Genomic DNA, 13,903 nt, shown 5'->3' on the forward strand with positions numbered 1-13,903 from the left:
CCATTTTGGATTGAAGAATGGTACTGTTTTAAAGGCAGTACTTTCAACATGTCACACAATACACAAACATTCAATGTATGAAAAATGCCCCTCAAAACAACCTCGGCTTCAAAACAGCATTTCATATATCAGCCATCAACTATGATGGGCCTTCTGGTAAACAACCGGAGGGCCCTCCATTCGTGTGTGACTAACAACAGCCAACTTATGTCAAAGTGCGTGTTGTTGTTTTAGCGTTACGCTTTGCACGAAATCACCAGGAATTTTCATGCTTGCCACTTGCTTGCCACATTCTGGCCTCTTTAACTGTAGCCAGATCTAAGCGCTGGAACTGTGTTCAGACGTAACTTTTTTACAGGTATTTCACATTATCTTGATCCGAACCAATAATATCAAGACAAAGTTATTGCTTCAGTCTTAAAAGTCGCCCAGGAAAATGGAGACATTGACAAAGTCTAAAACAACGTAAAATTATCAATGACGTTCTTATATTTTGTGGGAACGTAGCTGGAAATTAGCTTGACTACTAAGTATAACGTCAATTCTTAAACTACTTTCAACACGAACTACTAAAGAACTAAGACGGTATACTGAGTACGACATTGCGACAGATTTAGAGAGAAACTGTCAACAGCTTACAATGAAAAGGCACAAGGGATGTTGTAGAATCAGTACTGAAATCATGTACAAATGTTAGTTTATAAGTTCTCAAAGATCATGACATATATCTCAGTAGCGGTTTGAATGCTACTGTAAAGACATCCTACGTGGCGATTTTGTGCAACACGATGAATATACAGCCTGACCTAATACTGGAATGCGACATGACTGAAGACATCTTCCAAGAAGATCATTTTGCCGCCGTTCGTGAACCATGCATATGTACAGACATCTTCTACAAAAAAGCTAACATTATGACAACGTGGAGGCGGCTTAATGATGAAATGGGTATGGCAGACATGTGATTTAATGAGAATATCAAAAATACGTGTGTATCTTTAAATAGCAGTTCTAAAATGCCCAGTTTTTTGAAAAAAAAAAAACGCCGTAAATTCAGTGATGTATGGCAGTGGTCCGGAAGGTAGACACTCCATAAAATTAATTTACAATAGCTAGACACATGCCAGTGCCTGCACTGGGGTATTAAAGAAAATATACCAGCAGGGAATTTTAGTGGAAATGCATAATTTGCAAGAAATTCATCGAAGGACTTCAGCCTAATGAATAAGCTTTATAAAACTATATGATATAATACGAAAGATAACAGCATGCACATGTTTGTTTGGTATCCTAGTCCTCGCTTACAACATCTTATCGTGTTATGTGCTGGTATTGCATTATGTGTTTCACGATATTATACTGCTACAGATTTTGTCATAATGGAAAACAATCTCCATTAATAATTAATATACACACTATGTTTCTCGCCGAATATATTTATTAACATATCGCTGAACACGAGAACCTGAGTGCATTGTATTTAGAGATCTATAATCATGTCACTGTAGATGTAATAGCAGATTGCAAAGTACACGTGAACTTTTAGAAATAATATAACCCTATCTGTGGTGAAAAATTGACACATTCTCATTAAATAAAGGTCACCAAAGACTTATGCTGAATTCTGCATAGTTTTGTGCGGCTGCGAGGCATTATGGCACGAGACTGGTTAAACCAGGCTTTGGAACGTGTGCATTTTGAAGACACAGCACGCCTCGATACTTCCTACTGCGCAAGCTAAACAAGTGCATCTTGGTGCAAATCAGAACTGAAGAGCAGTGGTTGAGTACAACTAATGCACACTCATAATATATATTTTAGTTTTCACTAGAAATGTCTGTGCTGTTGACTTCAAATTAGTTAAAGTAAGTTATGTCGTTCAATTTCAATTTCTTGCCCAATGGTGGGATTGAACCCACGCCTACATTCAAAGAAAAGCATCTGGAATAACGCGTCTACCATCCCTATCGTCTTGTATCTTCATATGTCTTCTTTATGTATACCCAGGTATAGCTTTCATACAATACACAAAAATGTTCAGTTGTCCTATAAGATACCATTAGTTAATGAAAGCAACCTAAGTGAAATTGTACCCTGGATGTCCGGTGGGAAACCAGATACGTGTCTTTATTGTCTGCACATTATACAAATACTACAGCATCAGATGGCGGATTCTTAAACGCCCCAAGGTAAACAACATGACGTGAATTCAATATATGGTATTTGATTAATAGTCATTAATAAACTCACTCCTGTATTTTATTTTATTTACTTGATTGGTATTTTAAGCCGTACTCAAGAATATTTCACTTATACGGCGGGGGCCAGCATTTTTGTGGGAGGAATCCGGGCAGCGCCCGCGGGAAGCCCACGACCATCCTCAAGTTGCTGCAGACCCTCCCACGTACGACCGGAGAGGAAGCCAACATTAGTTGGACTTGAACTCACAGCGACCGCATTGGTGTTAAGCACGTTTGACATACATGTACCTTCGTACGCCCAGTAGAAACCAGCTGATGGCTCGGTTGACCCGGTTAGTGGCCCGGTTTATTCTTAAAATATTCTTAAATTCTTAAATATTTTAAATCAAATTTTTTCCTAGAACATTCTCTTTTCGGAACATTCTACAGCTTTCTCCCAGCCAAACTATATGACATATAGCAGAAATTCCATGCCCTGTCACATGTTGAAATTCTGTTATCGAATAGATTTAATCTCCGGGACTGTGTTCACACGCAACCTTTTTTTTTACAGGTATTTCACATTATCTTGATCCGAACTGACAATATCTAGAGAAAGAATTGATTTATTATTTTAAAATACGCCCAGGGAAATTAGGAAATGAAGACATTGACGCCATTGAGGAAAAGTCTAAAACAATGTATAATTAGCAATGCTGTTGAGTGCATTTTGTGGGAAATTTGCTGGAAATTAGTTTGACTACTAAGTATAACGTTAATTAATCAGCATCCGCCACATAAATAATCGATGAATCTATTGAAGCTATTTATAACAGCATAACAACATCGGGGCTAATGTCATGCCAGGAGACATGATCAACCAGTTAACGGAAACTAAAATATCCTTCGGCCCTTGACCAGTGAGGTCGCGTGTTCGAATCCAGAGCTAGGCGGTTTGTATCGAGCACTCTGGGGGTTTTCTACACCGTCATACCAGTGATAACTTCTTGAATATGGCGTTAAACACCAATCAGGTAAAGACATCAATCAGACTGTGCTCACGGAATTTTTTTCTCACTAGAAGCAATATGTTGTCCACTTTTCTTAAACAAAATGGATCGTATCTGTATAACGGGCAACAAATGCATTTTAAAGTAATTTCTTGAGTGACATTTTTTCAGGATCTGTCCACACAATCTGTTGATATATTTCGAAGTATTGAAATTGCTAGGATTATGTAAATATTTTCTATTTGCAGACAATTCTGCACAGGCATTGATTCAGTGCTGTGAAATGTCTAAAATGTCAAACGAACATTAATGTTTATTGCTTTCTCAAATGAATCCATTGCAGTTATGAGATGTCAGAAAAGTCGATATATCGGTGAAAATGATTATAAAGACATTTTTAACCATTTATCATGTGCAGATAGGCCATTTTTCATTTAGCAAGTCTTTTTTTTCTGAGAAATTTTCCAGCTTCGTCAGCCTGAAACCAGTGGCCATGGAGTTCGCGATTCTAGTGATTGCTAGTGATGACAGTTATGTAAAGAAAACGATACATACGCAGTAAAGAGTGTCGAGCTTTTTCATTCGACCGATGGTGTGTTTATGACGTCAAGTGCAGTCGATCTATGAACATGTTATGCAGAAAGCATCGTCGGTTATCGCACATCTGTTACAGACTGGGTGCAGACCATTGTGCCGACGTCACCACATCCCGTATTGTTCTTCCATCCTGCCCCGTAAACAGGTTGTTCGAAACGACAGCTGTCCGTGTTTATATTCGAACTGACATGTCGTGACAGCATTTACAGCGAACGATATATACGCAATTACATGCATGTTATTTATTTGCCTACATTTATCATCCTATTAATTTTTTCACTTATATGACGGGGTCATCTTAATGGGTGAAGGAGACCAGGCTGGCCGGAGAAAACCTCTTCGCCTTGCACCCAATAAATATAATAGCCCAACAGTGCAATTACCTTCAAATACATGTAGAATTTAAGCCTACCGTAAAACGTGTAAACGATCAAATTGGCATCACAACAATTCAATGTTCTCCAAACCATGGTTGTAAAATAAGTACCTGACCCCAGGAGATAGTAAGCTCGACCACAACTTATCCTGGTTTGTTCATTAGCGGTTTTAAGGCAGGAGGTTTGTTAGGCAGCTGACGAAGAGCAGTCGTTTACTGCGGGTACCATCGTGTTAGCATTTAATGAATTTGGCGTTGTATGTCCGAAGTTTTTTGTCTGTTTAAATTAGTAAATGTATCAGTTGTATTCTGTTCGTTTTATTTTCAGTCTTCAACAATATATATTATACACATTGTATAGCTCATATCAGGCGTTAAACTCCATTCATTCATTATGTCGCTAGTCTATAATATTATATCTGTTAGTGTATTTTTCGCCGCTCAACGCTTTAGATTTTTACTGTTATATAGTATTATCGAAAATGAATATTTCAGTCCTCATATCAGATATATTATAAGGCCTACAGCTTATAGATTTTCTCACAGTGATGTCTAACATAACACAAATCAGTAATCTCTCTTGCTTTATGCTTTCATTATGGAGGTCAGCGCTATCTCAACAATCAAACTACTGATCATGTGACGCACTGTTTCATGGCAAACAGGCTGTTCCTCAACACAGTAATGGAGCTTTATTGTCACATATATTTATAAAAACAATATATACATCATTTATATGCAACGCTGCTTTGGCCTAATTGTAGAAGAAATATGTACTGGTAGCCATGGCAAAGCTAAGATAGCTATGCCTAAAATGCTTAGGTGCTTGGGATTAGCGACACTGAGATCGCTTTGCTTGTCAAGGTCTGATGGTCACGTGCTGGTAAGATGAAATTCAAGTCAAATCGTTCTTGAATGGAAGGCCTTGTCTTCATCGTAGTTATGACAGCCTAGGTATCGACGACATTTTGTTTTCTACTGGACATCTGCAGTTTAGTTAGAGATATTATTATTATTATTATTAATGACCTTAGATCATTATGTATCCTGTATATATAAACTAGAACTATTTGGCCAAGCGGCTATCCTCAGATTTACAGTCGCAAAATGCCTTTTAAAATGTGTACCTGTGGGCGACAGTATTGTCAAAGAACCTATGGAGAACAGTATTGTCATAGTATGTTTTCATAGTCGGATGCATACGAGCACACACATGGACTGAAGATTGTAATGCTATAGCATTTTACTACATTTTTTCAACCAACATTTTGCTGAGACCACACGCAAACCGCCCCGTGTATACAAACATTACAACTGGGTAAAAACAGGCCCAAAAATGTGTATTAATCGTGTGTAATATAATGTGGACACAAGAATCGGCCTTAATGGATCATAATGCAATCCTTTTGCCAAACCGCTTTTTTCATCCGGTGAAATAGAAGTTGTGGAACGAAAATAAATATTACATCTGGAGTAAGAGATGTTAATTTATTGACAATGTGTTAACTGTATTAGCTTAATTCGCCCAGGCATGAGACAAATCCATGAACTTGTGCATGCTCGGTAAATTTGCATAAATTCCTTCAGATCTTCGAACTGGTATTTAGCCCTATGCTCTTGAAGAAAATGAAAATTGATTAGAGTTACATCGGACTTATATTTCCGTTATCAACACAGGGGTATTCATTTTCTAGAAAAATAATAACAATGCGAAATAACGTGGTCGACATTATCTTATACAACAGGGTGAATAGCCGGACGACGATATAGGCTACATTTACGAGACTGCTACGCTCAACATGTGTTACAATGTCGCTCCGACTGGAGGCTATGTATGTAGGAGTGGTACCATATTACATCATGATAAAATTCATTTCTTCAAATTTAACTGTATAGCTCACATCCAACGCCCCAATATTCGTAGTCTACAGATACCACTACATTAGCTGTATACCGTCCTGATATTCAATACACAACCGTCTTAAGGTTCAGCACAAAACTGCATCAATGTTTAGTACAAAACTATAATAATGTTCAATACACAACCATAAAAATGGCCAATACACAACACTAACAGTGCTCAATGGGCAACCTGCTAGTTTCTAATATTGTGCCTCTCCTCTTTTAAGTTAAACGTGGTTTCCCTTACATATTGTTGATTGTTTACAGTACTTGTGAGTTTAGGTCGCACGTAGACTGTAGCCCAAAGGCCCAAAGCAGACCTTAAATAGCCCAAATGGTATATGGATATAAGTTTGTGAGCATTTTACATACTAAGTTGACATCATCTGGTGGGGCCTCTATCATACATGTACCTGGGATATTTGATTAACTCTTACCTTTGTCGGTTGTGGCCAGGTAGGTCATCCAGTTGTAGTGTGTCAAGGCAATTATTGTAAGTAGTAATCCGAGGAAGCTGAGGAAGACTGCCACATATCTGGCTCTGTTAAACACTTTGTGGTCCCAGTAGTCCGCCAGCAGATGCCATTCTATGATGGTCAGATGCAAACCGTCGCCATTCTTGGCATCAAGCATCCCATAGTAATACTGCTGCTGTACCTGTTGTTGTCGGTGGTGGTCTTTCAGGTCTTCTTCCGACAAGTACTTGTGTTCAAGATCCGGGTGTACGAACTTAAGGCACTCTTTACGGGCTTTTTTGACGGGCGTTGGAATTCTGTCTTCTTCCTGGTTGTCTTTCTCCATCATGTCGAGTTTCCTTCGGTATGAAAGTCTCCGATCCTTCGACCAGCGAAGCCATCGCGATTCCGTCGTCCTGCCCAGGAATTTCCGGGATCCTCGCGTTGAGCCACTTCTTGAACGGAACGAGCCCCCGCCCAGGGAAGAAATGCTCCTAACTGAGTTCCTTCGGCTCCATGAGTCTTCTTGGTCGGGTTGAAGACCGACCGACGGTGAGTTCGTGGTATAGCCGTGCCCGCCTGACGAGGAGAGGCCATAACCCGGGACAGACGTCATGGGTTTAGCGGTAGAGCCGGTTCGGTAATTCGGCGCTCTCGTGTAATCATGTACCCTGTTATTGTCAGTGTTACTACTCGCAATGAACAGTTCATCGAAATTGGTTCGATCTTGTGTGTAGCGATCTTCGTTACTGGCGCGGGCGGCAGCTGGTCGCCCCGACTCGCTGTTGCTGTTAATACCTGCCATTTCGACCGCAGTCTCGAAGGATGGTCTACGTCGAACGCGCTTACTGAAGCCCCTGGGGTGCACGTTACTGTCCGGGTGGGTGGAAATTGGCCTCCAAGTCCTGTCAGACACTTGTATATACACGACAGGTGGCGGAGCGAAAGTGGTATAATTTTTGTACTCGCTTCCGTCCCGTTGTGGGGATTGCGAGCAGTTGAACGTGTCGAGTTGATCACCTCGAACTGAGCTGTTAGCATCCTTTCCTGCCCCACCCCGGCAACTATGTAGACTTTCCTGCGAGGAGACGCCCGAGGTGATCGTATCACCTAACCCGCTCGTCTCTGTTGAACTTTGGGCATGAATCGCTTGCAAACTTTGACCTTTCATCAATAATCCGGGCCCAGGCCACAGCAGATGTTTCAGTCCAGCGCTGCTGGCTGCCGTCGCCTCAATTCGTCCCCCGCGTTTCACACTGCTACTGCCTCCTCTACTCACGTGGCCGGCGGAGATGCCATCGCCGGAATCTTCGGCTTTACACTGCATCCCACGATCACCTAGGCTTTCTCCTTTCATCTTTCGTCCCGCCGCTAACATGCGAAGTCAACCCCGTGAACAGATCGATGCACCTAAGTTGTGAAGATCGACATACATCATAAATACTTAAAACCTGGGTGAAATTTTTTTGTTAAAGAAAAAATGAAACTAAAAAAAAGCATTAATCTAAACCCGCTTACAATAGACACCTTACACACAATCCCACCCTTTAACACAGAAAAAAACCCATTTATACTCTACGAAATCCTTGAAGTGAACCAATAATGGTTGATTTGTTTGAGGCCTTGCTCAAGCTGTCAACAAGCAAAACGACCGCCAGTGGTTTTAATTAACGTAATGGAATTAACTATAAAACGATGCTAACCGACCCTCCACCTGGCAACATAAGCTGTGGGAAAGGTCTGTGTATAAATATACATGCGGCGCGTCAAAAGTGGATTGCATCGAGGCAGCTCCGTCGAAATCCTTGTAAAGCATCTCAAATCTAGAGAGATACTTGAGATAAAGACTCATTTTTCCGGAAGCTATAGCCTGCTAAACAACATATCCTCGATGTTTGATCGCCTAATAACGATCGGCTCGAGAGCGATCTCTTCACACCTTCAAAACCTCATCTTGCACACTGCGACTGCAAAGACGCCAATGGCTCCGAGCACTTAGCCGGCTTACACAGAAAGCATACATATACTATTTACCTGACCAGTAAAATCAGGCTATGCAGTCGAGCCTATTCGCCTGTATAGTGGAAGGCCTGTACAATATGGGTGGTACATATGTCGTTGACACGGTGCCGTACGTTGTCCTTGCTCTGAACTCCTGTTCTGTTATTGTCAAGGGTCATTAAATGGTCCTGTCAGCGGGGATGTTAAGCTGCATTTTAATACCGCCCGAGTATATTGCACCAGGCTGATCTCTATAAAGATAAAATCGTATATACCTTAGTTTGAACATGCATATGTTTCAAAAAATTGTGGTTTAACAGAATGAAATCTAAACAAGAACAGCTATCACCGCTGTATTTTCTGAGCTGCTGTAGCAGCGTTGCAACTGGCATACTCCTTGTGTATATGCATGTCAATATAACGCACTGTGAGATGTGGCCTGATTATCTGTGAGCACAGATTGGAGACTACCCCCTGGGGAAAATGAAAGGAAAAAAATATGTGATTGCCGACATGGCAACGAAGAATGCAGATGCAAACACGCGATGTCACCGCAAGCGAATGCATGAGAACGACGAAACTGTTAGTCGAACAGCAGCGTTGTGCAGGGTACTGCGTGTGCATATCAGTGACTTCGGTGTAAACCAGATACCGCTTCTAGTTAGAACACATCAAGAGAGGTTAGCGCTATTGAAGATTTAGGTAAACATATTAGACCATAAGACCTCCTACATCTCCCAATCAACACTTCTACACCCAAGCCACATCATGCAAATACCTTGTTGACAGTGCATAAATTGAAGCAAGCACACCGCCATTACAATTAGAAATCATTATGGCTGATTCGAAGGGCACGGTCGTTCAAACAAAGCCTTCAAAGCCGGCCAATTGTTAAATGTCAGATGAGTAATTTGATGCAGCTTTCTAGGGTGTGGAAATTATCAGTACAATTACTCTATCCACGCGACTCCACTGTGTACTGAGTACCAACAGCTATCACAACCACCATGTAGAGGGTAGTGCACTCACTCATCATGGATTGTATTCGCAGATCTAACTTTTGTACCCATCACGCTTGTGTTCGATGTCGTCGAGACCTTTGTCTCAGTGGCAAAACTAAATTTGCTTGTATGGTCCCACGTCATATGTCATGTCTATAATTAAAATTCCATGTGCTATACAATCTTGATTCATCTGTTTTATGTCTGATTTGTCTTGTTGGCGTGCTTGTTTACATTCAGTTTAATCTGAATTTAACCATTATGTAGGCCTAATAGGAATTTGAATCCGCCCTAAAGTGGAGGTCAATTTGCAAAAAGTTTTCGAAATCATAAAATTATCTTCATTGTCTTCTCATTACTTTTGTCATTATCTCACGGTGTTGATCTGTTATGCTGATATATGCATAGTGAGCTAATTAAAGCTGCACAATTGAGAAATATACTATAGTCTATTTCTGTTTCTAAAATGGCTGTCAAAGTAATGTTTTATCAACTCTCAGAAACCAGACAGTTATTGACCTCGGTCAGTGGCTAAGATTGAGAACGCTATCAAAACAAATATTGTACAATTATTAGAAGAACAATGGGGTGGGGGAGGGGGGGGGGGGGGCTGGGGTGGAGGAAGGTTGGAAAATGAAGCCTATCTGTGTAGCCCCGTACTTGGCTTGGTACTTGTACTCTGATTCGCCTGTGACGTCATTTTTGAAAAATCTTGTAGAATGGAGTGGACACTCGATTCCATGACAACCGACACATTCTGGGATCTCGTATGGACGATCTAAACCTTGTGATGTCCAGCAAACTAAAATATATCTTTACATAAAGATACGGACAAAAAGAGATAAACGAGAACTAGATCCGATATTGTGGCCTCAGGACCAGGGACCTATGACCTGTTGGAGTTTTCGGTGGTTTGTGGGGCTGAACAACGCTTTCTCTGTCCATTCCATTCTCTGTGATCTGCATGACAATTAGCAGCGCAATATTCTTTAGCATCAATGAGGAAGGCTTGTTACTAACGCTCTATATTTCACTCTAACCCAACATGGGAAGTCATTAAGGGTTTAATCTCGATAAAAAGGACAGCCATTGTGACTGGTATACGTGTTACATGTGCACTTGACCTGTAACTGCCTGGGGATGCAGACATATGCTGGAGATATCTCGGGAGATATGCTCTAATAACGGTTTCGGCACCACAGCTTGGTGGTGAATTCTGAGCACTTGTGTGCCTAATACAGTTATTCCATTGATATATACATCGGCATGGGAAATAATCCTGCCAAAGTGAGTTCTTTATACATATCATATCTCTCTGTTACCCTTTTTCTTTGGTTCACTGTTTAACTGTGAAATTCAATATTATGTCTTTCATGTATAGATTGTGTCCAACTGTAGCAAGCCGGTTCCAAAGTCGACATATAAACATTGATGCTGTCTCACATGAGCGCAATAAAGACGTCACCAGACTGAATCCAGGTTCACGGGTCAATGCTTTGCAAAGTGGCAAATTGTAAAATATGACGATGGAAGAGCTTGATTTATTCATTTATTTGATTGGTGTTTTACACCTTACTCAAGAATATTTCACTTATACGACGGCGGCCAGCATTATGGTGGGAGGAAACCGGGCTAAACCCACGATCATCCGCAGGTTACAGGCAGACCTTCCCAGGTACGGCGGGAGAGGAAACTAGCATGAGCTGGACTTGAACTCACAGTGAACCGCATTGGTGAGAGGCTCCTGGGTCATTGCCCTGCGCTGGCGTGCTAATGACCTCGTCCACGGATGTCCCTGGAAAAGTTTGAATTTTAATATTGAATGACTCCCCCTGGTTTGAACTTTGGCGTCTGGGTTACGAGGCGACATGTTGTGGTGATGAATACCAGACTTATTCCCGCAGACCACCCCTGATTTGATGTTTTGCATTATCGTGTAAATTAAAGAGAAATAAAATTAGTACCAACTGTGAAATAACATTTACATTGTGATGACTGATTAAAGAAAAAGACGACATTAAGGTTGAAATAAACATTAATAAAATATAACTGTACATGTACCTTTCACAGATTATGGACCATACTAATAATGTATGTCGGTAATGACATTATATCAACTTTTCTCAGGCTCGTTAGTATATATTTAACGTCAGATTCGCTTTTCCATCACGTAGGGGCACATCTACATAGAGACTTTGCCGGAGATTTTTGGCAAAAAATTCGATCAGCGCAAAACCAATCAATATTATTAACTGTGGAGCAGGATAGCTCAAATATAATTATGCCTTACACAAATATCAGCCTTGCCTGGGCAGATGTCACGTCTCAAAATTTTGTGACTTTTGTTTCAATGAGGTGTCGTTTTAGAATCATTTTACCACTATAAATAGTACAGATACTGATATTTTATGAAAGACAATCATTTTCAGTATTCTTGGCAGATAGAGAAAGTTTTGTTTGATTAGTGAATATATGGTTTTTTTGCTAAAATCACCAGTATAGAATAAATGTTCTGTCTCAGGATGATCACTTAATTTTTACGCAGTCTTTTCCTGATGTGGAAATATATGTAAATTTCAGCAGAGTTTATTGTGACGCTTTAGTGCTGAGATCTCTACATTTTCAGTGCCACAAATTGTGGTGTAATCGCTTTCAGCTGCACAAAAAACACAGGACAGCATGTCAGACTGCTATGACACATCGGAATCTGAAACATCTGTTCCACTGGATTCTAGATTTCAATAATTGATTTTCAGCATGCAGCTTGTAGGCGCAACGCCTATATCAAGTGGTAAACTGACCATCCTGACAAAAACAGGAAAAACTGAGCAATCCTCGTAAATCATATTGTCAGCATGTATCCATCGATAGCAGAAATCCCTCCGTAATGATTGTGTACTGAAATGTTGTCATGCTTAAACGTCGTACAGGCTTTCAAATGTTTACGTTCAACCAGAAGGAGGACATTCAATTAATATAAATTATCACAAGGCCTTATCTTAACACAGTCATTAACTTCATTACTAAAATCAGGGCACACGAGCTACAGGTTCTTTGTAGGACAGGGACTTAGCGGATTAATCCGCCTCTCACTACTTGTGGGACCTTGGTGATATTAAGCGGTCGACGATGCACGTTCGATGAAGGGCAGCCCTATGGTGTGCATATCTGCACGTTACATTTGAGATAATGTCCCGTCAGCAATATGGTATGCATATCTGCACTTTACATTTGAGATAATGTCACGTCAGCAATTTGGTGTGCATATCTGCACGTTACATTTGAGATAATTAATCTCATATGCTCATAAATGTTAGCGCAATCGTATCTGTGAAAAAATCGCAAATATAAATCATTAAATAAATAAAGGGAAAAATTAATAAAATTATACATTATTCGGCTAAACGATTGTTGCCACCACTTATTATTTATGGCTATATTCCCAAGGATTATGTATATCCTGGCCCAGGCAAAATGCCTATTTAGAAACCTATCAAACAGAGGGTCAATGAGGCGAAAACTCTGCCCATAAGTGGGTGTTGTACTAAACCTCTGAACCATAGAAAAAGAGCCTGAATGTAGTGGCGGGTGGAGATAAATTAGTTCCTAACTTGAACACGTATGACGTAGATTGAAAGCGACGCAAATACAACACAATGTTGCCATTACATGAAGGTGTCATTGTCTGCCTCCTTCTTATCATTCTGCAACTTGTTTTGGTGAAAACTGTGGACCAGTTTCTGGAGATTTATTTCCTCATTCACATTTCGGTTTGCAGTTTTTATGTACACATTTATGCTAAATGTGTAAAAGGAAAGCGACACTGGAGTGAGTGCCGAAATTGTTTCATGTCTATGACGCTGTCATGCGTCTGATTCTACATATTCCGAATCCGTCACATACAGTAGACTCCTAGTATTCACCAGCGATATTCTAGAAAACCACATCAATACTGAGTTTATTAAATACCTAACATGTCGCTCGAAAAATAACCCCACCTAATCCAAATCAATGGCCAGTATAAACAAAACGCGTAACGTGGCTTTCACCAGCTTTTGTTTGGCTCACGTTCGCAATGCTAGCCCTCGTACCACGGACTGGTGTGTGGTTCCGTATAGAACCGTTAAGTACGAGTCTATGCGTGCCAGCTAGGAGGTCAGACAAAACGCTCAGTCAAGATTTTCGCTTCGGATTTTTCGATAAGAGTTTTAACCTTCAGTACAAACCCACCAGAGATGTTGCATGACGCCGTGTTGGTCTGTGAGACCCGTAGCTTGCACAAGTACGTGCTACTCACAATACCGTCAGCAGGTTTTAACTTCCTCAATCCGGCCATCTATCACTGTCAACTTCCATGCAGTTGAGATTTGTATAAAAATGT

The 13,903-nt window shown here is 40.6% G+C and overlaps 1 protein-coding gene across 1 annotated transcript in view; it reads right to left on the reverse strand.

Annotated features, from left to right (window-relative positions):
• Positions 1 to 7,871, reverse strand: part of LOC135465892 (uncharacterized) — a 58,817-nt gene extending 50,946 nt beyond the window's left edge. The window contains exon 1 of the mRNA XM_064743262.1: positions 6,503 to 7,871. Within this exon, the coding sequence (XP_064599332.1) occupies positions 6,503 to 7,847 (1,345 nt within the window). The 5' untranslated portion in view covers positions 7,848 to 7,871. The remainder of the gene's footprint in view (positions 1 to 6,502) is intronic.
• Positions 7,872 to 13,903: the final 6,032 nt, after the last annotated feature.

Source organism: Liolophura sinensis, chromosome 5, assembly GCF_032854445.1.
Source record: "Liolophura sinensis isolate JHLJ2023 chromosome 5, CUHK_Ljap_v2, whole genome shotgun sequence".
NCBI lineage: Eukaryota > Metazoa > Mollusca > Polyplacophora > Chitonida > Chitonidae > Liolophura > Liolophura sinensis.